We start from the raw sequence: 27,158 nt of genomic DNA, 5'->3' as shown, positions 1-27,158 counted from the left end.
ACAAGCAGGATGCTACACCAGCCTTTCCCTTGCCTGCACTGGTCCCACCGCAGCTGCTCGAGCCAGTGCCACAGCACTTTTTGCCAGAGAGTGCACAAGGCAGGCGGGATACCCCAGCCTTCTAGCTGAGAAAGACTTTCAATTACTCCTGGCAGGTTGCAACAGAAGGGTAATTGTAGCTACAAACTTCTCCATGAAGGGAATCATTGTGCTTTTTAAACAGACCATAAAAATCTCCAGCAATGCTGATGTTCGAACAGTTAAACAGCGATTAAAGACACCCGCACTACAAGACCTGGGCATGTTATTTCCAGAGAACATGTCAGCAGCTGCTGAATTCCTGCATTTACTGTGCCTCTGTGACAGTCGCAAAGGTCTTTATAGAAACAATTATGTTATATTCAGCGTTAAGTAGCGAGTGTCAGAGGTTCTGTGCTCTCCAGCACAGCAGAAAGTCTGCGCTGGTGCGAATGTTATAACACAGCCCTAAAAACATCACTGGGGCTTTTTATTAAGTTCTTACCAAGAAAGTGAAAGGAAAACCAGCAGAGAGGTGGACAAACCCTTCTACTTCTTCCCCGGTCTTGTGTCATGGGGAGCTTTTACGATACTTGCTATCCATGACTCATTTCAACCTTCGACTTCTTCATGTGCTAGTCCCAGTCTGAGTGTAGCACTCTGTATTGTAGGTGGCAGAGGGAACGATCCACGCTCAGCACCGGGTTGCCTTCCTCCCCCCCATTTAACTGTGCTCACTTGCTTCTCCAGCTGCACGCAGGGACAGCTGCTCCGAGCGTCCTGTTCCTGCCAGCTCTGGGTGGCTCTGCTGCACTTGACTCCCTCATTCAGGACCGATATCCCTCCTTGTGCCTTCTGTTGCTTTCCTTTTTTTTCCCCATTATTTTACTTCTCCCATACCACTTGTGACCGCAATCCCACCAGCGGCCCCTGAGCCACACAATCCCTTTAAAGATGACTGTAATTACTGGCAATCCCTGGGATTACATTACGTGTCCCCGGGTTTACAGCAATTGACAGCAATAACGCAGTACGGTGCGAACCAGTATAGCTCGTGTTTGCAGCCCAACAGCTTTGTAAACAGTATGAGAGCGCCCAACACGTTTACTTCTTAATAGCAAACTCAAACTGGGGTGTTCGGTCACAGCGCGGCGAGGGAGTTTTAAGGCCGTGCGATTCCCCGGCAGAGGACTGCCGTGCTCCCCGGTGCTGGAAGGAGGAGGAATCGGTTCACGCCCTGAACAGTGCCTGAAAAAATCCCGGTGAGAATTGCTCTGTCCTGTCCCGTTGCCTTCGCTGCTCTCGTTCGCTGCAGGATTTGCCCCGGAGCCCCGCGGTGCCGCGTCCCGCAGCCGGGAGCTCGGCGCTGTGCGGGGCCGGCCACGCAGCGGCAGCAGAGCCCCGCGCTCGCCCCGCAGCCTCGCGCAGCAGGGGCCGGGATGATCAAAGGGCCTTGGGACCATTACGGGCTCGGGATCTGTGTAATTGGCCTTTACTTCGTTAATGATCTGCTGCTAGGAACGAGGGGCGGGTGAGCCGCTGTCACCCCCGCGCTAACAAGCACCATCCCAGCTCCTGGCTTTGCGTCGTGCCCCAGCTTTCCGACCTGCCGGTGCAAACCAGCTGCCAAAGGTATGAAGCAGAAAAGAATGTCAGTTTGAAAGATGAACGCGTTACATAGGCCTTCCTCAGAGAGCAAAGTGAACTACAAGCACTCCCTGCTACTCCTGCACCGTGTCCCCCAGAAGCACTGGGCTGGAAGGTCTCTAAAGGGCCCCTCCTGGCCTTTAGGGCTTCTTTGCACCGGGATTTCAACCCCAAAGCAGACCACAAGCACTCCCACCTTGCCATCAGAGCCAGGTCATGGTGCCCTAGGACAAATCCCGGTGACACGGGGGCTTCGTCCCTGTGATCTGGAATCTGAGCTCTGAAATAGGAACCGAGGGAAACGCACAGTGGACCTTGGACCCATGGACCAAGGACCTTAGCCCCCCCCCCGGGCACGCATGCTAGGCTGCAAAGGGGAAACTCTCACCAAAGGGAAGATGCCAACAGCAAAGCTAATATTGAAAATGAAAATGCAATGATGCTTCAGCCTGTGCCCCTGAGAAAAGTGCCTCCTGCTGCTGCTGCAAGGCCCTTCCCTGTGTGTCCCCCTGCCTGGAGCAGCCTCCCTGCGCATCTCTGCCTCCCCGGTTTTCCATCTCTATTGAAATCTCGGTACTAGACATCTGATTTCCATTTTCCCCAGTACTTTTAGTTCAATCAAAGTATGTGATTAGGGCTCTGTGGGCTCCATTGTCATCTCCACCTAAGTGCTTCTCTGATTGATATAAACAGCATTTCGATATTTACGCTGTGGTAAGTGGAATGTGTTTCTCTGGTTACTTTACTGGATAATGCACAAAATCTGCCACTAAAGGGAGAAAAAAAATAAAAAATAAAAGTTCCTGCAGAAAACGTGGTGGGAGGAGAGGAGTGGAGGCCTGATAGGACAGCTCTGTGCCTTGTCCTGGTCCCATCAGCATGACAAGGAGCACCTGCACCCATCTCACCACCTGGCTAAACAGCAGCAGCAGCAGCCAGGGAGGTTATAAAGGGTGCATGGGAGGCTCTTGCTGCTGTTGGTGCATGCTGCATTTCAGGGCTTTGGTGATTTGGGCTGTGCCTGGAGCCTATTGCTCTGAGACAAGCTTGTGGTGATGTGTGAGAGTGTTTGAAACCATGCTAGCTTGTGTTTGGCTTGTGGAGTGCAGGCTCAGCCCCAGGCTCTATGTGGGGTCTGGGTTTGAGCTCTGGCAGCTGCTGGGGCTGGTCCAGGCTCTGTGACCCCCCAGTCAGCAGCACCCTGTGCTCACAGACCTGCTGTAGCGTACCTGCAGTGCAACTTCTGCTGTTCTGGTCGGTCCTTGCCCTTGGAAGACAGGTAGGTGAAGCATTGTGTGTCACAGAGCTGGTGTTTAGTCCCTTTGTGGGACTGCAGTCCTTCAGCCAGCAGCAGGGTACGGCTGGCTGCAGGTCAGGTGGAAGGGTCTCCTTCTGGGCACAAGTCACACCTCGCTCACAGGGAATCTGCCTTCAGCACGGGCTTACAGCTGAGTGGTAATAAGGAAGTCGACGTTTGTGGGAGTGTAGAAGTGTACACAAGGTCTACCAGTGCTGAAGTGAGGTGCAGTAGTAACTGCTGTTGAGCTCCTGCTCACTGCTCGGAGGAATGCGTGGATGAGAAGTGGCTGATGCTTGCTGCCAGTGCTGCTGGGTCCCAGGGGGACGCGGTGCCCCAAGGCACTGACCTGGCCGAGGGCACCCAGGTGTGCCAGATGAGTGCCAGGAGAAGGGATGGGTGCGTTGAGTTGGAGGGTGGAAACAAAAGCACTCTTTTCTGTATTCTACATGCTTTTAAGCAGACTGAGATTAGATGCTCTCCTTCTTTATATCTGCAGGAAAATGTATAAAGAATGTTCCTGAAAAGCAAACACTTCTAGTTTCAGATAATCTTAGAGAAGGGGAGCAACTATTCTTTTTTTGAAAAAGGGTTATTTGAAAAAAAAAAAGAGACAATCATGCTCTTAAATGGTAAAATATATTTATTTTCTGAGATATGACTTTAAAGCAGCTCTTGGAACGTAACTTTCACACAAGGGGCTTGTGCAAATGCTGCAGCTTTCTCTCTCAAGCACTGTGAAACTTCTCCAGGCAGAAGTTCCTGGGTAGTTGTCCTGGCAGGACGAGAGGTCTGGGCAGGTAATATGCTAGTGACCCAAATATTCTGTAGAGGTATCCTCTGAGGTAGCAGATGTTTTGATAGAGTTGGTTGGAAGTATGTTGTTGGCTTTTCAACATTTTTTTTTCCTCCTGTGTCTACCTTTTTACTTGGTCAAAAATACTGCATTTTAAAAGTTTCAACAGAGAAGTTTTGGGCAGTTTAGCTGGGTGCTCTTTTATCTAGCTTTAAGAAACACATGGATAACCGATCTAGATTTGTATTGTTTTATATTTAATATCTGGAAGCCCTGTCCTGGGAGAAGGGGCAGTGCAGCCCTGACCCACTTGCTCCTGGGAGCAGGGGCTGGAGGTGGGCAGCAGCCTGGGAGCTGCTCCTACTTGTTGCAGGTCTCAGTGGGACCACGATGAGTCTCCTGCTGCCAAGCAAGTGCGGGGACCTGGCTGGTTTTCTGTTGTATGCACATTGATATGCTCTTAGATAAATTATGTTCTTGCTAAATAGGCAGTGCATGTCGCTGGGACCTCGCCTTGGGTCCTACCCTAGGCACTTGCTTGGAGCTAGGAGCAGCTGGGGCTGGCAGCACTGTGGGTGTGCTGGGACCAAAGGTGCCTCGTGCTCCACGTGGCACAGAGGGTCCTGAAACAAAAGGCTCTCCCTTCCCATGTGCTTCTTTTTTCCTCTTGCTCTTGTTTCTCTTACTCATTGATGGAGATTTAAGCAGTTCTTTTCCTGGTTTAAGTTTCTCTGTGCTGTAACAAGAAACTAGCAATTAACTACTGTAAGAGTGTTTTACAGTCCTATGGAAACCCTTTCTATCCACTGTGTTTTAAATGGTTATATCTTTTATTCCTAGTTTTCAGGAGTATAAAACTTTACTACATTTGCTGCAAACCTTCATACTTTGCTTTGCGGTTTATTGCTCCCTCTGCAGATATATCTTACTCATAAATAAGGCTATCATCTCTACAGTACTTGACTAAGAACTGCAATGGCTCTGAGCGATTTCATTAATGGGACTTTGCCTAGAAATCCCAACGTGATTCATATCAAACCTCAGCCTTCGCTTGGCCCAGTGGTGCAGAGCTCTGAGAGCTGTGGCAGCAGTAGGTTGCTTGGCTGGATTATTAATGCCCTAGCCAGAAAATTCACCTAATGCTGGGAGACTGATGTGATTTAGAATTGGATGATGAGTGCAGAAAGCTTGGTTGTGAGCTGGAGGAGCTGGGTCTCAGTGCTGGGGTTGCTTTGGGCTGCCCAGACTTGGGCATGGAGTCTGTTGAGACTTGGAGCACAGAAATGAGTGAGCTGGCTCCAGCTGTGCCCTGCAAACCCTGTTGAAGGTCCTGCTCTCTCATCACCTGCATTGGCACAGCTGCATGGATCAGCATTGTCTCTGAGTTCAGGACCTATGTTTTACCCCTTAGCAGAGGGGGTAAGAGCCCTCAGAATTGTGTGGTTGCCTCAGCACCTTGTGCAGCAGAAAGCGGAAAATAAAGGCACAGCTGAACTCCAAAGGTGTGCACATCATTCTTCACAACTGCAAAGGGAAAGCAAGTGCTCTGCCCCACAGGCATGGCTTGTGAAACCAGGCTTCCTCGCAAACCCTGTCTCATTGCATCATCCTGAGCCTTGGCATTATTCAATCAACCCCTGTGCATTGAGCTGCAGAAAAATATTTATCAGTTCCCTCAATAAGCCAGAATTAGTTGTACAACTGCCCTTTGACGTATTGTTACGTGACACAGTCTCTAGGAGTTTTAACATGCCCTCTTGCTTTGTTTATCAGGATTCATCCTTGACTCCCTCACAACACAATAAGTCAATACAGATCTGCACAGCAGTTGGAGCTCCAGACAAAGCTGCAAGGTTTGGTGCAGCAGTCAGAAACGTGAGTTGTCAAGAGCTTTTGAGTGTATTCACATATTGCTTCCTTTTTGCTGGCAGCAGAGCAAAGAAATGCTTGTTACTAGCAGTGGCATTAACCTCTGACTAGATAGCTGGGGGATGCATGTGAATAAACTGTTCTTTGTGGGGGCTGACGCCTGCAGATGCAGAACCATTTGTTAAAATATACTTTCTTAGGGCCAAATCCCTGGTGGGTACAAATCAGCCCAGAAGTCAACAGGGCAACAGCAGCTGCAGTCGGCAGAGTTTGGCTGTCTGTGTAGCTGCTCTCACTCAATAGCTTCCTTTAGCTGGGAAGTTTCCTTTTTAATAGGAATTGTTGACAATTAATTTTCTAAAAACTCTATTTTCACTTGATTAGGAATGCAGCTGATTACTCTCAGCTCCCATGATGTGAGGGCCAAATAAAGAGGTAGAAGTAATAAATTTGAGTTTCCTGTGGACAGAGGTCTGATGTGGACTCCATCAGTTGTTCTGCTTGCGCATCTAGAAAGTGGAGTCAGTGCACAGAGTCCACATCTTTGTGGGTCTAAGAGGAGGAGCAGAAGATACCAGTCCCTGCTGCAGGTTTGTTTCCAGTGCTGTTGTGACACAAATGATTCAGAAAGAAAGGTGTGGGGTATTTATTGCAGCATTCAGAGCCCTGCATGCTACATGGTAATTTCATCACATCACTGTGATAGTGGTTTTAAAAATCATGCTTCTCCTGTCCCCTTTTAACAAAAGACCTGTTGTTTCACAAAATGCGTTTAGAGCTGTATGTCCAGAATGCCAGCAATTAAAATATTGTGCATTTAGAGTGAATGGACTAACAGTTGTCTAAGCATGACCTCCGCCAGAAGAATTAAACCTGTGTTGTGAGATTTCTGTGCACCAGCAGAGCAGGCAGTAAGGTACCCGCTGTAAGTCACCAAAACCCAGGCACCTCGCAATTACCCATTCCCCTGAGCATCCCCACAATTGTGTTGTTAAAACCTGCTTTCCTGGGCTTGTCAGGAGTGGGGAAAGAAGGTGCATGCTGGGCATGATGCTCCCAGCTCCCTGCCCACAGCCCTGGGGCTGGCAGCTCTTGCATTGTCGGATGGTTTATGGCACCATTTGCCAGTGCTGATATCTGCTACCAAGCCTCCAAATGTCAAAGCTGGCAGTGGGGATGCAGGCAGTGTGAACAGGTGGGCTGCGTGAATCTCTGGGGTCTCACTAATTCACACGGATTCATGGGAAATAAATTAATGATGGTAGTGGATACAAAGCCCTATTCTGGGTGCAGGTGAGTGAGCAATTCCCTTCTGACAGGCAGAGAGGGAAGGAGACCTGTCATGATCAGATTGCCTTTGATTTTATTGTCTAAGATAGCCTTAAAGGTATCCTGCATTGGCTTTTCTCTTGCCTAGCATTTTTGAAGCAGTGGCAAGTCTTGCTTAAAATAATGAGCACCTCTGTTAATTGCACCAGGCTACCTGTTTGTGGTGCAGGGTGTCTCTTGTACCTTCTCCGTTAAAGAGCCAAAGGTTTTCTCAGCTCCTGAAGAGACTGCAGATGTTCAGAGCAAAAGGCATCAGCCCCGTAAGTGGTGTAAACCCACACAGCTCTGCCTAAGTGGTGTAAAACCTGCTCCTAAGCCAGCCCATGAATGTGGTCTTTGTGCCAGCAGGTTTTTCACAGGTGCACTTTGAAGACCCTCAGGAGTGGATTTGTTCCATCCAGAACTGAGGGCCAGAAGGGTGGGAAGGTGTGGGTGAAAGCACTGCTGTGGGAAGGAGTAGAAGTGCCAGAATATTGGGATAGGGGAAAATACAGGAACAGCACTTATTTAATAAGCTCTAAAACAAACTATTGTTACCTACAGTCTCTCTATCTGCATGGTTTTGATTTTGTACGTGCTGTTTTTATAGGATTCCTGAGTTAGCCTTTGGAGAAGTAATATTGTATTTTTGACATGCAGTTAGGATTTTCCCATAGTAGCAATACTATAGGGATTATATTTTCAACTTGTGACTTGTCTGGGAGGGGAAAGGTTAATGAACACCTGCTGTGTTACTGTTACATTCATTAAACTTGCTTAGAAATTTCATGGCCACATTTGTACTCCAGGCAATGTCAGGTCTCCCCCTGACAAGAACTGGGGCTTTAAATCTTGCTGTTTCCAAGGAAAATAAATGCATGTACATGAGGAAAGTTTGGGGTCCACATGCCACAACAAGGGTTCAATTCAGAGTGTGAAAAGGGGAATGGCTGTTTTATTAATTATGGGCCTGCCTGTGATTATCCCCAATGTTTATGGTGGGACCAGTCGGCTCCGTAACAAAGCAGTGCTGTGTCCCTGGCACGGTTCTGGAGCCGCTCCGGATCAATGGCTGGGTAACCGATAGGTTAATGTACAATATGTATTGCAACTGGTTGTAATTTTTTCATTTTACTATCAAGATTTTGTGGCTTATTTAAAGCTGCAAGTGGCCATTAAGAATATCGGTGAGTAAAGTCACTTGGCTGCTTACATTAATTATTAACTTGTAGATCTGAGCCTATAAATGGCACTGAGGGAAGCCCGGCGGCTCACTGGCGCGTGCCGCTGGAAAGAGGGACTCCGGGCTCTTTCCAGCTCTGCCTCTAGGAAGCACTCTGGCTCCAGATAAATCCCTGCCAGAGCCCCCAAAATGGGGAAGAGGACTCTAAGCATTGCTGTGAAGTGCAACCAATGTGGTCTTTGGGAAGAGCTTCTGAGATTTTGGGGTCAGAAGGCTCGGTAGCGGGGAGAGCTGTGCACAAAGGATGTGTTGTGTTACAGGGAAGGCTGTGGCTGGAGCTTGTTTTCAGCTTGATGGCAAAGATGGGAAATGCGGCACAAGGGAGAGACCTGCACAGCCCTGGAGATCTGGATGGGCAGGAGGTGGAAACCAGTCCCCATCTGGGGGTCTGATAGGAAGGCGCTTGTTGTGTGCTTATCCTCCCGCGACGTCTGTCACAGCAGTGGGCTTCCCCTCGAAGCACCAGGGAGGGGAATGGTCCTGTGGGGAGTGCCTGGTGCACCCAGGGCACTCCCAGCTTCCAGCCAGGAGGTGAGAGCCAGTGCGGGAGTGCCTGGTGCAGATGGGAGCAGGATGGATGTGCTGCCTGTGCACACGGGGGTCTTCGTGCCAGCCCCTCTCACCTGCCCCTGTGCAAGTGTGCTTGAAACTTCCCGGGAGCAGGCTGCTGCTACTGGCCAGATGATCCCATGCAGATGGCAGAGAGATAAATGACGCCATCTTTTTACTGTAGTGGTTTGACCATAATTTCTAAAAGACAGTTATTAGATGCAGTCTTCCCTTTTTCAGGGACTGTGACTCCTTGGGCACAGGGAATTGCGATGAGGAAGGTAGAAAGCGAAACCCGACGTTAATAATGAGAGCAGTGCCCAAAACCCCATCCATTCCTCTCCTCCAATTTTCTCCTGTGACAATTTATAGGTTAGTTTGATGCTTGAATAGCTGTGTCTCTCTAGTAATATGTATTCTCGGTAAGTATTCCCCGCTGTGGCATATCCTAAGAGAACTCCATCAAATAATTATCTTCCCTTTTATTTATTCACAGTCTTTTCACTCGATCTGCATCACTATAAAATATTCCAATGGTTTCCTCTTAGCACAAAGCTTTCCTGAGATTGTAAAGTGTATTTATGTACAGTATTAAATCCACACTACGCGACTCTTTATCTTGGCACTTTCCTCATTTGATGCTACTGTCGGGCACTGGCCCCAGCCACCTTCTGCCTCTGCTGTAATGCCCTGCACAATCAGCACACGCTGAATCCGTGTCACTTGCCCAAAGCCTGGGGCACAAATGCAAACAAAATAAGCCTTTGCGCTTCTCTCTGCAGGTCCTGAAGTGCTGAGCGAGCCTACCCGTGTGAGGTGTTGGTGCTGACTGTGAGACCTCTGCCTTGGTCTCTGGGGCTTTCAGGAAAGCGTGAGCATCAGCCTCTGATCACCACGGAGCAAAAAGGGCAGCAGCCAGCCTGGCACCCAGTGCACTGTGCCTGGCAGTGGGGTGGGACGTGGTGCTGTGAGGCAGGGCAGGTGCCTGAAAGGGTCTGGAAGTGGCAGCTGCTCTGGAGGAGCAGTGGGGCTGATGCAGAGGGATGGAGCAAGGCAGCCCCAATGGGAAACCTCCCGTTACCTCTGAGATTACTTCGTGCTCGGTGGTTCCACTCAGCAAGCACTAGCAGTACTTCAGTGCTGTGTCTGGGGTCAGTACAGAACTGATTTACCTTCTCTGCCTATTTGCTAGCGAGCACTAGTCTTGGACTGATTTACCTTCTCTGCCTGTTTGCTAGGGAGCACTAGTGTTGTTTTGCTAGGGGTCTGCAACACTGAAGCAGGAAGGGCGGGCAGCATGCAGCAGAGACCTGCAGCAAATGCTGTGTGTTGCCCTGAATGTGCGACGTCCATTCCCCATGTGTGAGCGGGTCCCTGTCCTCAATGGGAGGACTGCTGCTCTTCCAAAACAGCATTTCATAAACCATTATATCTATCTTAGTTTGGGGTTTGGTGTATTTTGCATCAGCTTAACAGAGAATATTTGGTGTCCTGGACCTCAGTTTGCTTCTTTACAAAGCACCCATGCAAGACAGCAGCAATAGTGACTGTAGATGTAGTCACTGAGATACACAGGCAGCATTTTGGCAAGAGCAAATTCTCCTCTGCAGGTGTGGCAGTCATCTAAAGGCTTTATGGGCTGAAAGGTCTCGTGTCAAAATGGGATCTGTAGCAATTCCTGGGTTCTTTTTACACAGAAGGGCTTTTCTCTTTTCCAGGGCTGAAGAAACCAGAAAAAGTAAAACTGCCTCTGAAAGTTTGTGCTGCGCTTGCAAAGTTTGTGAGCATTTCACAGGAGCCTGTAAGCTGCGAGGCAGATGCAACGTCTGTGCTTTGTGCCATGTCTGGTTGCCATGATTTGATGGCAGCTGTTAATAAGTTGGTCATGGCGTAATACAGCAGTGACCGTTCATAATCAGAGCTTTTACTCCCTACTTTGCCAGCAGTCAGCTCGGCTGGAACGTGGAGAGGCTTTAAAAGGGGTTGGTCCCAGAAGAGGGAGATGCCAGGGAGAGAAACGGTTATGATGATGACCATAATGCTTACAGTCATTTGGCTCCAATACATCTTTAAGTGGCTTCCTATCAAATTGAGAGGAGAGTTCCCTAGCAAGGGTTAACTGAGTGTATAAAATTGATTGCGATTTTAGTAATTCAGTATAATCACAGTCTACCAGCAGGTTGCTTTTCCAGCAGGAGGGTTTGGAATTATTTTCTGGAGTTTGCAATATAGAACTTAAATTAAGCCTCAGAAGTCAGAGGAGCTCTGCTGCATCTCTAATGTGGTGCTAAATTCTCAGCAGCACATTCTCTGTATTAAAGCCTTTGCTAGCAATTAGGTTCATTAACTATCACAATACCTTATTTATTACTCGGCATGCCATATGGTTTCCCAGCTAAAGAATGGCACCCGTTCTAGCACAGACCATTTGGCATCATAAAAATGTTAACAAATAATGTTATGGCTCTCAAGGGCAAAAGGGCTCACTGGGTTGCAGGTCTGAACGGCAGGAGAGAATATGAAAACATTTTTCTTCTATAGCAAAATAAAGAATTCCTCGAGACAGAAGTATTCAAAGAATATAACGCTCACATAACACAAATGGGAGTTTTATACATGCCCATAATGGTTATGTCAATATTTGCAGTAGGCAGTGCTCTCACTCATCCCCTTTCCTTCCCCCACTTCTCTCATCCTTCTGAGCATGAACATTTTGGGGAGAAACGGTGGAAGAGGACCCATGCAGTCCCTGGCTGCTGCAGGCTGGGTGATGGCTAGATGCATCCTGGAGTTTGTTGCTTCTCGGCAAAGGCCTGCCTCGTTCTTCTGTTTCTTCTGGAGATCCGTGGCAGCTTTTCCCCATTTGGATGAGGAAATGGGTAACTTGTCAATTCTAGGCAAAAGCTGAATTGTTGGGGAAGGAGGAGGAGAGGTTATCCTGGAAGAGTCTGATTTTTGCAATTTGTTGTTCCCTTGTTCATCCCCTTCTCATCCTGTAGCCATTTTGGAGATGATGTGGGTGATCTCTTGGCTAATACATAGCCAGGCACCTGGAAGAAGAGCATAATTTATTACAGCTTGATATAAATATGCTTCATCTTACACGTCTTGTTTCTTGGTGGCACTAGCTTCTTACATGTCTTGGTGGGGATTTTGTGATGGCGTTAGCTTTGTGGAAATAAATGTCTTTAAGTGGTTTCTGTAATTTTGGGGGGCTGGGATTGATTATTGAGATTTGGCATTTATTACCATCCAAACTTCATCCCTGCAAAAACAGTTCTGGGCACTGCATCAAGGCACTTCAGATGCTGGCATGTTCACATAACACTGATTTTTTTTTTTTTCACACTGCAAAATGACCTGTAAGGGGTGAACTTATGCCAGTAGAAAAGAGCAAGTCAATAGTGGAATATGAAGCTAGGTGTTCTAACCCTGGGAAGACTAAGATCACAGTCTTGTTGTTCAGTGGTCTTTAGAGAAGATCAGCAGCCTGTGTGCATCTCAGGGTGGGAGCCTTACTGTACCACTCACGTTTGGTTCCTATTTCTAGCAGGATTAGGAAACAGGGACAACATTTCGGGTCACAGCCTTAAGTTTTCTCTCTTGGGCATGGTGTGGCAAACAAGAAGGAAAAACACACCTTTCCATCCCTGTTCAGTGACTGGGTCCCTGTAGGAGGAAGGCATGCACATTTAACAGGCTAATTCTGATAAAATGCAAATTAATCAAGAGTGGGAATGACAGCACATTAAATCAGGCTTTCTGGTCCCACTACAGTCTCTGTGACAGCCTCTGTAACCCACCTGGCACCATCCCATCAGCGGAGGCACAGCCCGCGGGGGCCACCAGGCAGTGCTGTGGCTGAGAGCAGCCAGCACCAGCCCCGCCGCACCGCCTGCTCAGGGCAGAGCAGCACCCAGAGCATGTGGCACGGTGCCCTCCAAAAACGGTGGTGGTGGTGACCACTTCGAAAATACTTCTGATTTACAGAGCAAGCACTTTTCCCATGAGCAGCAGCAGAAATGAGAAATTCAGCCCAGCGCTGGGCTCTGTCCATGGCTGAGCTGTGCAGCTGAGAGGCAGCTTTGGAAGAGGCCCTGAAATGTCTGAGGAAGGCATGTGATGATGAGCAGTATTACTGTAAAATTTACAGGCTTTAAAGCAAGAAAGGACTATTTGTGATCACCTTGTCTGAACTCTTGAGCGATGCTGGTGAAGTATTTCACCTGATGGTTAATGTAGCACCTCTTCATGCCTGAATTGAAGCCATTTTTTAGGGGGCCCAGCAGTTCTGCGTGTTTTACTGCAGCCTGTGGTGTGCAGGTCCTGGATCAAAGTGCTTGGCCAGAGGATAAGTGACCAAAGACAGGGCACTGGAGCTGAGCACCATGGGCACTTGGGGTCCAGAGTACTTATGGCTCATGAGGGAAAGGAGTCAGATGTTTCTGACCTGAAAAACTGCATTTACTGGGCAGGGGATGTCAGGGTGGGACAGACAACTGTGTATGGTGGCAGTGATGGGACTCAAGGTTAAGGTATTTTATCCTTTTCTTCTTTTCCACTGAGCGGCTCTGTCAGTAGCTGAGTTAACTTCTTTTACATCAGGACATGGATCTGAAAAACAGTTTTGGTAAACCACCCTCTGAGCAACTTTTCTTTTACTGTTAGGATTTTCAGCAATGTAAAATTGAAAGCCCTGTGGGGAAAAAAAATAATGAAATGAACTGTAACAAGCTTAGCCATGTTTGCAGGCATCTTTTGAGGTTGAGGCTCTGCCTCATTTCTGGAAGTGGCCAAAAGATGGAAAAGCTGTGCCAAGACTTGGCTGTCCCGCATCCATCACGTCCACGTGCGAGGTGGCACAAACTGTCACCTGCACAGAGCCTCTGCACCGAGGAGGTCATCCCACCCTCACTAGCAGTGTTCCAGGAGTTGTGCATCCAAGCAAAGTGGTTTTTAAATCCTGGAGTCTTCCCTTCACCTCCACAAGATACAGGAACCCCTGTGATGCAGCAGTTGCATCCTTTGAGATGTGGGCTGCAGTAGTACCTGTCTCTGATGCGTAGCGGAGGATCAGGACTCTGCTGCGTAGTGTTAACTGATGAGCTGGATGGGGAGAGGGGACGAAACTTTCTTTTCTGTATCCAGTTTCCAAAGCTTTGAGCTATTCCTTTGCCCCTGACATCTGATCTGCAACCAGGGTTAAGCTCTCTGCACCCTGAGTCTCTCTGTCAGCTGGTCATTTTAAAACTCCCTTTATACCAGCCTCAGCGCCCCTTTTCAGAGGCTACAAACCCTACTGCCACTGAGCACCTTTTGTCCCCACCACACTGGTGCCTTATGGCTGGGCTCTGGCTAGCCCCTGCTGGCCTTGGCTCAGGTTAACCACACCAGTAACCACAGCAGCCTGGGAGCAGAGAGCCTCAGTGCATGCTCTGCACGCCCTGCTCATGATCCACATGCAATTTGGAAACATTCGTCATGAGTAAGGTTCTTACTGGGGTGGAAAAAATGTGCTTGGCCAGTTTGCTAAGGGTGCAAGTCCTGCAGACCTCGTGGGAGGCTTAGTAGGGTGGTAGTATTGCCTTCTGAAGGCAGGGAGAACTGAGGAAAAAAATAAAAGTGATGTTAGCGCTGAGAAAAGCTTTCAGGCACAGATTTACTCACGGTGAACTATCCGGTTTTAGGCTTTTCAAATTCCTTTATTCTATTTCACCCATCTTAGAAGTGATTACTTTTTTCATGGAAGTTGGGATTTTTCCCCCTTCCCCTTCCCCCCAATACCCTAAAGGAGATGTTTCAATAATGCGTCCCTTTAAAGGTCCCTGGGGCTGGAACCCCAGCAAGGGGCCATCCCACCTTCCCATGTCCCAGCTGGTACCTGGGGAAATGAGGTGTTCCCTACCTGCCCAGTCAATCCCTCTGCACAGCAAGGACCCAGCAGTGATGCAGCGTTTATTTCTGCAGTGAGACTGGCAATACAAACACTGACAATTAACTTTTTTCAGCTGGAAGACAAATGATATTCTGGTCAATTTGTGGTGGAGTCAGCATCTTCCATGTTATGCATGAAGTATCTGATGCACCAGAAGTGGTGGTGGAGAGGCTTGTTGGTAAGAAGCAGCAGGCTGGACTTTAAAAGATCCTTCGTGCCTTTAGAGGAGTCTAGGGGGTGCTTACACCCCTGGTGACAGCAGCATCAGCTGCCTGGGTTGCATGCCTTTCTATCCTGACCTATCTGCATCCTTTGCTGCTTGCAGAAATGCTTTTGAACCTCTGGCCCCAGAAGATAGCTCTTATCCAGGAGGAGCTTTGCAACACTGTTTACTTTCATTCTTCGGAGGCTGATCAAGCCGTTCCAGCAGGGAATGTGTTTCGGTGGAGCTTGGACCATGCCAGCCTTCCTCCCATGTGAATGCTGCGATGTCCAAGGGCGCTGCAGCACCTTCAGCCTGGCTCCAAAGCACATGGCTCGGTGCTTGGCTGCGGGACAAGTGTGTTGTGGCTGACTGGGAACGCGCATGTTTCTCCTAGCCTTCACAGGGGATCCATAAATATCTCTTAAAAAGGGTCATTTGCAAACTGTCTTGATATACTAACGTTATCTAGGGTTCAGTCACTTAGGAATTCCTGACTAGATAAGATACCAAGGGTTTATTGCATCTCCTGGCAATTATTAAGAAAATAAAATCAGTTAATATCTAACCTTGAACCTAGACTGTAACATTTGGCTTCAGACTCTATTCTGCCTTATTTATAAGACCTGGAGTTGTATAGTTTATGGAGGGGTATTAGGAGTGACTGAATAAATGAACAGGAATTTCATTTGAGATTAAAATACCTTCATTATGTAGCTAGAATGTCTTAGAAACATTTCAGAAGCATTTTGGAAACAAGAACTGTGTGTGTGTGTGTGATTCAACCACTCGATTTCTCCCGATACAAGAAAGAAAACAAGGAGGAGCCCCTTTGACAGAAGTTTCCCCAGCTGTGTAGGCATTTTGTGTGAATCTTTAGTACACAGATATGGTAAGAAAAGGAAGGGGGGAAGAAAGGCTTCCACAAGTGTGGGCTTTTGTTTGCACTGTCAAAAACGGTAATGCATTCTCTGTGCATACGCTGGCGTGCGCACACAGGCACATATCTCTTTGGAAAGGGGAACAGATGACTCATGCAGCTGGAAATGGGATATGGAGCTTTGCCCTTGCTAGAGAGGAAAGATGAAATTAGGGGTAAAGGTGTTCGGTGACTGGGATTTGATATTTGGCTTGCTCCCTATACAGCATGAAACCGAGCAAACAACCTTAAAGTATCCCAATGTCACGCACTCACTGCTTTCCATAGGATGACCAATGTTATTTATATTTGAGTGAGTTTAGAAAGTGGAATCTAAACTCCTAAGCTGGAAGCTTTTGAAAATTGTACTGTTTAAATGCAGTGAGTGGTTTAAGTAATGTTAATAGTATGTTAATCTTGTGCTCAAGAAAGTGTGCAATAGGTATGTAACTAGCCTGAAATCCTTGTTAGTAGCTAAGCCTGCTCACGATCCGTACAGAGAATGAGCATCCCCTTAAGGGGCTGGGGGCTCCTGTCCAAAGGTACGATTCTATGCCCTGTTTCAGGGGCACAAGCCAGCACTGACAATGTCTTTCTGCAGTGGAACTACTCTTCCCTGGTACTGAATTAATTCTGAGGAGGAACAAAAGTCACAGTGAGGTTAGGGAGATGGAGGAAAAGTTGGAAACGCATCTTGTTAGACCATCAAATATTTCTGAGGCCAGAGCAAGCCAATCCAGAAGTGCTTTGGTGAGGCTCTAGTGTCGATTCTGCCGTATTTAACTGTTTTTTTCCACGATGAACTTTACCAAGCAGGCGTACGGTCTCCTCAGCACCATACAGTTAGGGCTGACATTTAAGGCCCTGGCACATCTTCTTTCTTGTCCCATGCAAGATGTCAAATATTTTAGGTTAAGAGAAGGGGAGAAGAGGAAAAATAATTACACAGTAAATTAAACAAAGACACCACCCTCCCACCCCCCACTTATTAAGACTTCAAAAGTTGCTGCTTCTGGCCTGAGCTATCTTGAATACATACAAAGGGTAATGCTAAAAATAGGTACTGTACAAATGATTAGGTCATAGCCTGCTAGAGGGAGACATTTTATTTAATTACTAACTAGGCTGTGCGTTGATGGGGGGGAATACATAAACACAACAGTTCAAAGCCCGGCTGCCTGTTTTGCAGCGCTATAAAGTTTGTGCTCCTTAGCTGAGTCACTGTGGATAAATTCCCTTTTGTGTCGGGGATTTAGTGGAGGAATGTGGGAAGGCTGGCCTGGACTGCCACCGTCCTGAGTCACAACTCACAATGATCCTCACAGTATTTGCAGGCTTAGGGCCATAAGCCACTAATTAGCCCTATTGTCTTACAGGCTTCACAGTATATATAACCTGGACAAAGGGGGAGGAATAGAGGAACGCAATGGAAGTCTGCAAGCTGAGGAAATGCTTGTGTAAATGCAGAAGCCTACAAGGGGCAAATGGCAGCTTCTTTTCCTTTCATTGATATTTTGTATATCAAAAGCCATCCTGCAAAGAATCCAGATGGGAACCTAACCCGTTCCCTTGCTCTAACGGCATCGATCCTGTCCCTCCCAGCACCCCTCTGCAGCACAAGCGTGGTGATAGGAGCCCTGGTGTTTGTATGACTTCAGTTCTGACTCAGAAAGGTGTTTACGAACAGAAATGTCACGGTGAGCCTGAGCCATAAGGGTTTTACTATCCCCTGCTTGTTGCTCACTGTGATGATCCTTAAAGGAGCCCAGCTTGAAAGAAGAGAAGAAACTGAGCACTGGTCAGGCTGGGAGCCCCAGTAACTCCTGGAGCCTCCGTCTGCTGCGCTCCCGGTCACGCACAAATGCACATGTGCAACAGCCCCATTCAGTCCTGTGGAGTCGCTCGGGTGTGTAAAGTTACACACCAGGGTACTGCGGCCACGAGGTAGGTGACGCAGTTATCCTTATATTTGCTGCTGTGCATTTTTCACGTACTTAAGTGTTTGCCCAATTATATCCCTTATGGAGCTCAGTGCCAGTCAGTTTAAGGACAAAGGCAGGAGAAGGATGGAGCAGGGTTTCTGTGCCGTGGCTGTGTGCTGGCCCCGTGACAGCTCACGCTCCTCTCTTTAGCTCTGTGTGAATTACTAGACCTTAAATATTCCCTTTTCCTGGAACAATAGGAGAGCTCCTACAAATCTATTAGGTTTGGTTACAGTTGTGCTCCCGCACCAATTTATTTTGACGTTGATCGTAATGCAGATAACTCCCCAAAAGCGCGAAGCCCTTCCGTCTGCAGCAGCAGGCAGGACTGCATCCCCTCGCACCATGCCAGAGCCCCCAAACCAGCTGCATCTTCTCAGTGACTCTCAGGTTCCCTTTGTGCTGCGAGCGGTGGCACAATAAAGGGACTGTTCACGATTCCTCCACTCCCCCATGCAGCCACAATGCACTCGGGTCCGATATCTGAACAGCTCAGATGGATACTTGTGCTAATCAATGGATTTCACAGGAAGCTTAACATGCCGTGGCTGCACGCTGAGCAGCCTTCCAGGGGCCCTCGGCAGTTTTCTTCCCTCCTCCTCACAAACAGCTTTGTGTATTTTTTTTAAAATAGTCTAACACATTTAATCATCTTTTCATAAGCTGTCAGCTTGTCTCATATGCAAAAGTAGAGCAGCACACTATACCCCATCTCAGAGCAAAGCTAATGTGCCTGACAAAATTCTTGCAGCGCTCCAGCAGACAGCGGTCTCGTGTGTACACAAGAGCTTGGATGCTGTAAGCTTCCCTTGAAGTCTGGAGTAATACCAAAATCAGTTTTTAAGTGACAGCAAAAGTCATGGATTTTATTTACGTTAAAACAGCTCCTATTTTGCAAATCCACACACGCACACCACCCTGCCCCCAAAATGCTGAGCAATGCTTTGAATCCTTGCTCCAGTGTTTCATAACTCAGCTCCACAACAGTGAGACTGGAAAACCCTCCAAACACACAAAAAGATAAGGGAAACAAAACTATTCAGAGGAAAATACACTGGTTCCAGGTTAGGAAAGTTACTGTCTCCTCACCCTGCATGCGACCCAGGCATGCACGGGTCGGTTCTCCGAGGACACAGGAGAGGTGAGGCAGGCAGCGCTGCTGGCTTGCGTGGGGGCACTCGGAGCTGAGCAGAGTTGCAGAAGTTCAGCTAAGTTGTGTTAAAGGGTGTTAGGGCCCATCAAGGCGGAGAAGTAGGAGCCAAGTCACTGCATCTATCTCTGGGGTGTAAAGTTGGAGATAAGTCTGTGCAGCATCGCTAGGGAAGTGCGCGTGACTGCAAAGGGCATTTACGTGGGGTTAGAGGAAAAGAAGCTGGCTGAGGGTGCGTTTTGGGGGTGACAGAGTGGAGCCAGCTGAAGGGGAGTCCTTCTGCCTGTGCCTTTCTGAGAGCTGAACGTCCTGAACAATGATTTTCCCTTTTTATTTTAATTTTGGAGACTTCTATTAGAAGATTCTTGTGTCATAGGGCGGTTGCTTTCTCTTCTCTGTCTCCACATGCCTTGCTGAGTCCTGGAGGAGCAGCCTGAAGCTTTCCTTGCCCCTATCCCTTGAAATACCTGCAGGCCATTAATTTGCCCTATCTTTGGTTTGTGGGGTTTTCTTTCTGTGTGCCTGCCAACCCTAAGCTATTCTTGTCGGTAAAGTGAATGTTTGTGTCTCTCCATTCAAAATAAGCGAGTAGCTTGAGACTAAAAGTTGTTCTGACATGGTTCCTAGGTTTCCTGGGGAGGATATAGGTATTCTGCATGGTCCATTCATGTGAAGACCTTCCACAGAAATCATGGAAGTCTCATGAGTTTAATGCTAGAGGTTAATAATAATCACAATAGGCAGCACATCATTGCCTCTGTATCTGGTTGAGAGATTTACAACTTAAACTCATGGCAGAGGAAGAAATTGCCTCAATCACTTGGAGTAATGGCACATGGAGAGCCACTTGGGCGTGACTGCTATTTAACACAAGAACCCAGCTTGGCTTCATTTAACATGCTGGTTCCTTTCTAATAAACATGTTACACTACAAGGTGAGGATTAAGTTTAGAAAAGTAAATAAATTGGAAACTGATGGGGAGAGATGGGAGTGAAATGGAACATCCTGGGGGGCAGCGACGGGTGATTAACTCCCATGCTGGGGTGCTGGAAGCAACCCCAAAGGCCAAGGCTGGGGCTTTCTGAGCCGTGTTCCTGGGGGTGGGAGGAGGCTGCAGGTGCTGCTCTGCCTTGTTCCTGCCCCTGCCCTGTACAGCTGCTGGGGCAGCTCCTGCTCGTGGTACATCAGCTCCCTGGCTGCCTCGCTAGGGTGCTGGGCTTGCAGCTTGCCTGGAGGCTGCAGCTCTGCCCCACCAGCCTGGAGAGGGCTGTCCTTCTGTCCTCCAGGGTCCGGGACGCTAAGGCAAGTGGTTACTTCTGCTTCTCCTGTTTGACTTGCGAATGCAGCCAAATCGGTCCTGTCCTTTTCTGGATTCAGCCACTTGGTATAAGGGGGGTCACAGGTGCTTTGGTGCAGATCATATAGTGAGGATTTCATGGTGTTTTTTGTTTTGTTTTTGATTTTTTATAGTATTTCTTCTATGCAGTGTGTGGGGGCCATTGATGAGAGAAAACGTGGTGCTGTTTAAGGTCATGGACAAGACTTTTGGGCTTTTTCTGGGTTTATGCATTTTATGATCGCTCTGTCTCATTGCTAGCAAGTGCTTTACCTGCTCTTTGAGCACAGGTGTGTGGAGAACTGTAAGAGTGTGGAAGGAAACAGCATAAATCCCCCTAATGTGAGAGCTTTCAGAGGGAACAAGCTGTTTCTGCTGGGATTCTCAAAGATGCTCCAAGTCACTGCATTGCAAAAAGCTTGTGGAACAAATAAAGCAAAAGCGTGTTGTACTTGCCCTGTAAGGTGCAGACAGTTGTTTGTGTGCACATACACACAGGTTTGTGTAGAAGGGCAGTAGAAAAGTACAACCCTGGCTGCAAAGCCTTTGGACAGTATGTGTGGGGGTGATGGAGCAGGGCATGAGTCTGCCCTTGCCATGTGAACAGATCATAGCACATAGGCTGAACCTGTTACTGGAGCTGGACAGTTTGCACAAAAAGTATGAGTTCAGCTGCCTGGCCCACCTCATCACTGAAACAGCCCAGGCGAACAGAGCAAGGCACATTTCAGTAGCATCCTGTGTGCCAACAGACAGCATGCCTTGACTGAAGTGGTGAGAAGAGAGACCTGCACTGCGGTTTGGGGAGGACTCGGGGTTTTCAGCATTTATTTTCATTCAGTCTGTTCTGTAACAGAAGTGGGTGAGGAAAGAAATCCCCAAGTGAAGGGGGTTGATTTGGTTTTGGCTGACAAATGTGATTTGTAGAAAGATGTTCTGGTAAGAGTTGTCTAACTAGCTCTTGCGTACTGCTTCGCCTTTCATCTCTAAAAGCAAAACAGCCTTCAAATTCAAAGCCTCCACTTTCCATGAAGGTCTCCAAAGACACCAGCACAATGCCTGTAACACCACAATGGGTTTAAAAGAGAGCTTTTCCCAGGCATTGGGGATGAAGCTGTGAGGGGATGGTAAACTCAGTCCCCACAGGGGCCAAGCTTCTGTTTAGCTCCTGGTTTCAGGCCCATGTTTGGCAAATGCAAGCTTTTTGGAAACAGGCTCATCTCTTTTGCAGTGCTTGTATAGTGCCTAGATGCGTGCTATTGCAATGCAGGTGGCAAAAAAAGAATACATGACAGCTGGGAAGTTGGTTGGGTTATTCACTGTGGCTTGAACTGCAGGCTCCTCCAAGGCGGGGGGGCATCTGCGTTTCTGTTCTTTGAGCCCATGGTCCAACAGGGGGCTCGGGTCTCCCTCTGGTCTCTGGGAGCCACCAAATGCTGCAGCACAGTGTGAAGCCTGAGAGAGACTGAGGTGTGCCACTACCTACGGTGCACCTCCATGGTGGCGAAGTGCAGGATTTCCATTCTGAGGGTCGACAGTCCAGCACCTTTTGATAAAAGGAGCTGTAGGAAACAAGCCTCTTAAACAACTCAGTAGCTTTTACTATATATATTAAAAGAGCAGCAAAAAGTGCAATGCACCAGTTCACTGGAAGGACTGGGGGGTTAATTTTCAGGATGCTGCCTGGGAATTTAGCCGTGGGATTTCCATTATTGCTAATGGGACTCATGCAGCTTAATTTCATGCAAGCTACACTAAAAACATACCCCTAACTGTCTGCAAAATTTCAGTCCTGAAATCAAGCCTTTTAAAAGTTAGAGGAGGGTAAACAAACACCTGAAACCACATCATCTTGCTATTTTCCCCCCCCTTCAGTCATTTTGATTTAAAAGTGGAGGGGGGGAATGCGGGTAGTCTCAAGCAATTAAAAAAGAAAAAAAAAAAGCATATTGCACTCATGCTGGCTGCCCGCACTCCAAATTTTAGCTTTCTGCCAATTAAAAGGGCAGAGTTATAGCCCCCCAAAAGTCGGGGTAGCTGATGCCTTATCCTTTAGTACTGCAAATGTTGCATCCTAATATGTATCTAATAACCTGAGCACCATCTCCTTTCATTGTTAAGGCCTCTGTTATTAGGCTGTTCTTGTTAAATGACTGCTATCATCTGGTCCCAAAGTACATTAAATCCCATTATAATTATAAACACACTTCCCTATAACGTTCTCCTTAGATTACATTTGCGCTGCTTTACCCCAAGGGTATCTTTGTGCTAATACCGTCCTTATTTGTTATTTTAGCTGACAACACCGGGCCCCGCGCTCCCTGCGCTGTGCCGCCCGCCGAAGGTCTCCCTCCCCTGCCGCTTGGGAGCGGGCCGGGGGGGTCCCCGCCGGGGGGGGCCGTCGGTGCGGGGCGCTCCGCGGCCGCGCACGCTGCCAGAGCCTTGTGCCCCGCTGCTGTTCCATGGCCGCTGCCGTTTCTCGGCCCCGTTGCCTTTCTCTCCCAGTTCCTTTTCTTTCCCTGCCGCGGAAAATCGCTGCCCAGCTCGCGGTGCCGCGCCTGGGGCACGGGGACCGGCCGCTCGGGGCGGGCGTCTGCCGGGACAGACCGAGCCCCGAGCCCCGGCGCGGCGTGCGCGCAGCCGAAAGCTGGCGCCGAGCCCCCGGCTCGTCTTTTTTGTTGCCGTCCCCACCTCTTCGATTCAGCCCGGGCATTAATCTCCTTTAGCGCTCGCTGCCGAGGGGCCGGGCTTGCACAGCGCGCAGTTTATTAACGGAGGAGATTTCGGGCGCGGCGGGCGCGGGGCCGCTTCCTCGGGCGTGCTTTTGTTCCCAGCGGTTTGCCCCGAGGCAGGGATTCCCCGGCGGGTGGGTGCAGGTCCCGGCCGGGGAGGCGGCCCCGCGGGGCCGTCGGGGGGCGGGCAGCCCCCGCCCGCGGCGCAGCGCTGCGAGCTGGGACGCTCCGGGAGCGGCGCTGCGCCCGGGGCCGGGCTGGGCTCGGCGGGGCGGCCGGCCGGTGCTCCCCCCCCCACCCCCGCCCCGGCGTGCCGGGGCAGCCCCGGGGGCCGGCGCTGCTCGCCGCCGCCGGCTCCGGTTCATTGGCTCCCCGCGGCCGCCGGCTCCTCCATGTTTGTTGTTGGCAGGGCCGGCGGAGCCAAGCGCTGTCCAGCAGCCGCGGCCCCGCGCCGGTCTCGCCCGAGCCCCGGGTCGCCGCCGGGCGCCGGGGCTGCCTCGCTGCAAGGTGCCCCCCCACGGGCGGGGCGGCCCCGCGGCGGGGCCGGGGCCGGGGCCGGTGGCCCCGAGGGAGCGGGCGGCGGCGCCCGCGGAGCGGCGCGCGGGGCCGCGGAGGATGCGCGGGGCCCCCGTCGGGGCGGGCCGGGGCGGGGCCGGGGGGGCGGCGGCGCCAGCAGTCAAGATGGTGCGGGCGGCGGCGTCGGGGGTGGGGGCGGCCTGACGTGGGCGCGGGGCGGCCCGTGGGCCGGCGCCGCGGTGATTTGCTGCGCGGCGCGGCGAGCGGCGGCGGCGGCGATGAGAGCGGGCAGTGCGAACTGCCGGAGCAGCCGCCGGCCGCCGTGAGTGCGGGCAGCGGGCGGGCGGGCGCGGGGCTCCCCCGGCTTCTTCCTCCCTCTCCTCCTCCTCCTCCTCCTCTCCCCCTCCGCACCCCCGCCCCGCGCTCTCCGGCGCTCGCCGCTCCCCGCCGCGCTCCGGTGCCGGGGGTCGGTGCCGGTGCCGTGCCCGTGCCGGCCGCGGAGGACTCGCGGCGCGGCGCTGCGCGGCGGCTGCCGCCGTGCACCTGATGAATATTTGATGCCCTGCGGAGCTGCGCATCAAAAACCCGCGGCACCGCGCCGGGACCGAAGCCCCCGGGCGGGACGGGGCGGCCGCTGCTGCTGCGCCGAGCCGGGCCGAGCCGTGCCGCGCTGTGCGGCTCGGCGGCTGCTGCCGGCGGCTCCGCGCACCGGCGATGCGCACCCGAGGCTGCCGCCTTCCTCCCCGGGCAGCAGCGGCGGGGCCGCGGCTCCTCGCCATCCCGGGGCGGCCCCGTCCGTGCCGCCGGCCCCGAGCGGAGCGCACAAACTTTTCGGTGCATCGTGACTCGCCGCCGAGCTCCGGCTAACCTCCCTCTCCTTCTCTCCTCCCCCGTCCCTCCTCTTTTTTTTTTTTTTTTTTTTTTTCTTCTCCTCTCCCCCCCCCCTCTGTCTTTTGTTTTCGCAGATAGTCGGCACACAAAGCTGGTCCCAGATTTGAGCGACAACAAGGCACCCTAATGAGCGGACCTCGGGATCGCTATGGATTTGACTAAGATGGGCATGATACAGCTCCAGAACCCCTGCCACCCCACGGGGCTGCTGCACAAAGCCAACCAGATGCGCCTGGCGGGGACGCTGTGCGACGTGGTCATTATGGTGGACAGCCAGGAGTTCCACGCTCACAGGACAGTGTTGGCTTGCACTAGTAAAATGTTTGAGATCCTCTTCCACCGCAACAGTCAGCATTACACCCTGGACTTCCTTTCACCAAAGACTTTCCAGCAGATACTGGAGTATGCTTACACTGCCACCCTCCAGGCAAAGGTTGAAGACTTGGATGACCTGCTCTATGCAGCTGAGATTCTAGAAATAGAGTATCTAGAAGAGCAGTGCCTGAAGATCTTGGAGACCATCCAGGCATCCGACGAAAACGATGCCGAAGTCACCATGACGGACGGAGGTGCCGAGGAAGAGGAGGACAGGAAATCGAGGTACATCAAGGGTCTGTTCATCTCCAAGCATTCCAGCGAGGAGAGCGGCTATGCCAGCGTGGCCGGTCAGAGCATGCCAGGAACCATGGTGGAGCAAAGCCCGTCCGTCTCCACTTCCTTCGGCCTCTCCGCCATGAGCCCCACCAAGGCGGCAGTGGACAGCCTGATGACCATCGGGCAGTCACTGCTGCAAGGCGCCTTGCAGCAGAACGCCCCTGAGGACTCGCACGCCGCCAGCGGCCGCCACCCTGGCCTTGCTGAAGTCAAAACTGAAGTGATGCAGGTGGAAGATGCCTCCAGCCATGAGAGCCCCCGGACGGCAGAGTCCAGTGCTTCCAGTGGGGAGAAGTCCGATGACAAGAGCAAGGAGGGCCCTGGCACCCCGACCCGCAGCAGCGTTATCACGAGTGCCCGTGAACTGCACTATGTCCGCGACGAGAGCACAGAGCAGCCTCCTGAGGCCGGCCAGGGGCTGCCGCTGGGGCCGGAGCAGTCCACGGCTGCGAGCGAGAAACCCCTGGGTGTCTATTCTGTGCTACCAAACCACAAAACTGACTCTATGCTTGGCATGCCACCCTCCATGCCATCAGCCCTTCACATGCAGCCAGCCCTTGCCGTGTCCATGGACTTCAGCGCTTACGGAGGGCTCCTGCCCCAAGGCTTTATTCAGAGGGAGCTGTTCAGTAAGCTCGGGGAGTTGGCAGCTGGCATGAAAACGGAGAGCAGAGCTGTGGGCGAGCAATGCAGCGTGTGTGGGGCAGAGCTGCCGGACAACGAGACCGTCGAACAGCACAGGTGAGTCTTCGCAGAGTCCAGCACCGCGTGTCTGTTCGGTCGCTTGTTTCGCTGTTGCTGGGGTGTTACACCCCATTTAAAAACACGTTGTTTCTTACTGTGTTTTATTCTTGAGGCCAATGTAACGGTTGGGCGTGATCCTGATAGTGGATTTTGATTTTTGACTGGATGTCACACACCCTGGTGCAAAGGGCTGGTGCAAAGTTCCTGCTGCGTCCCCAAAAATGGGATGTGGAGCAGCATGCATGCTACCAGCTCCGTGTGCAGGGTCAGCTGTTGTAACTTTTTCAGGGTTGGCAGCTATACCAGAAGCTTCCTTCCAGCAAGTGCTGGGTGGGGAGCATAGCCCAGAAGAGGCTTGAGGTATGGGTGTTTCTTGCTAGCACTAACCCCCCCTGGTTTCCCTGGCCAGGGTCTGTAGAGCGTCTTAGGGTTGCCGCTGTTTGAGTTTAAGGATCTGTGTGCATATAGCTGCCTGTGGGCAGCACACCGTAGGGTCAGGCAGCTCTGTCCCACCCTCTGCCGAGAGCCTCCTGTGGAAGTAGCTGGTGCCTCTGTGCAGGACTTGTTTCTGCAGGGGAGAGAGACCTACTGGGTTCTCATATCCCACTGTAATGATGACGTTTGGGATTGCTGGGTTTCGCGGCTTGCTAAGCCTGCATTTTTACACAGTCTTTGTGATGCTGCTCAGCCTCACAGGTCATGAAATATTTGCACTTTGCCCAAAGTAACATGTAGGTCAGGCTGGGATTGTTGTGTCGCTGAGGTGAGCCCAGAGGACTTGTGCTGCGACAGACCCGCGAGCCCGTCCCTGCAGCGAGGGGTTCAGCATTTAACCTTCAGCTGGGGTGGCTGCAGGTCTGCTTTTGGGGCTCCCCTGGCGGGGGGGACCGTGGTGCTCGCACCAATCCCCATACCTTGGGGGACTGCGGGGCAGTAGCATGTGGGCTGCTATCGGCACGTGAGTTCAGAGCTCCCATGCTTACTGCCTCCTGTTTGTGGGAGAGGGACCAGAACTTGTTCTCAGGTTCAGCCAGGGGTAGGGTCACGGTGGTTGTGCACCGAAGCCAGCGCAGCACCGTGCGGGTGAAGCCCCTGGCACCGGCCCTGCCTCAGCGGGCGCAGCACGGCGCTGGCTGGAAGCGCGGCCGCAGCCCTGTCTGGGGACGGCAGTGCCGGCTGGTGCGGCAGCCCCGCAGCGAGGCTTGGATAAATGCTGCCAGAGCTCCCAGCAGTGTCCCTGAAGTGCCCAAACTGAGCATCTTCTCAGAATTTTAATGAATCAACAAGTTAATTAGTCCTGACGTGCATAATGTGCTGCTGAGGCCGTGCATGCACAGGGACGGTGTCAGTGCCCGTGGGAGCTGCTGGC

At 50.9% G+C, this 27,158-nt stretch overlaps 1 protein-coding gene across 3 annotated transcripts in view; it reads left to right on the top strand.

The window, feature by feature from the left end:
• Positions 1-2,653: 2,653 nt before the first annotated feature.
• Positions 2,654-27,158, top strand: part of ZBTB16 (zinc finger and BTB domain containing 16) — a 113,026-nt gene continuing 88,521 nt past the window's right edge. The window contains exons 1-2 of one of the 3 annotated variants that reach the window (XM_083808276.1): positions 2,654-2,944; positions 24,466-25,786. In XM_083808276.1, the coding sequence (XP_083664402.1) occupies positions 24,540-25,786 (1,247 nt within the window). In that variant the 5' untranslated portion in view covers positions 2,654-2,944; positions 24,466-24,539. Of the gene's footprint in view, positions 2,945-23,667; positions 23,823-24,465; positions 25,787-27,158 lie in introns of those variants that run through there. The other 2 variants (XM_083808274.1, XM_083808275.1) reach the window with 2 other exon arrangements.

The sequence above is a fragment of the Anser anser genome, assembly GCF_964211835.1.
Source record: "Anser anser genome assembly, chromosome: 22".
Lineage (NCBI taxonomy): Eukaryota > Metazoa > Chordata > Aves > Anseriformes > Anatidae > Anser > Anser anser.
This window is presented reverse-complemented; position numbering and strand designations above follow the sequence as displayed.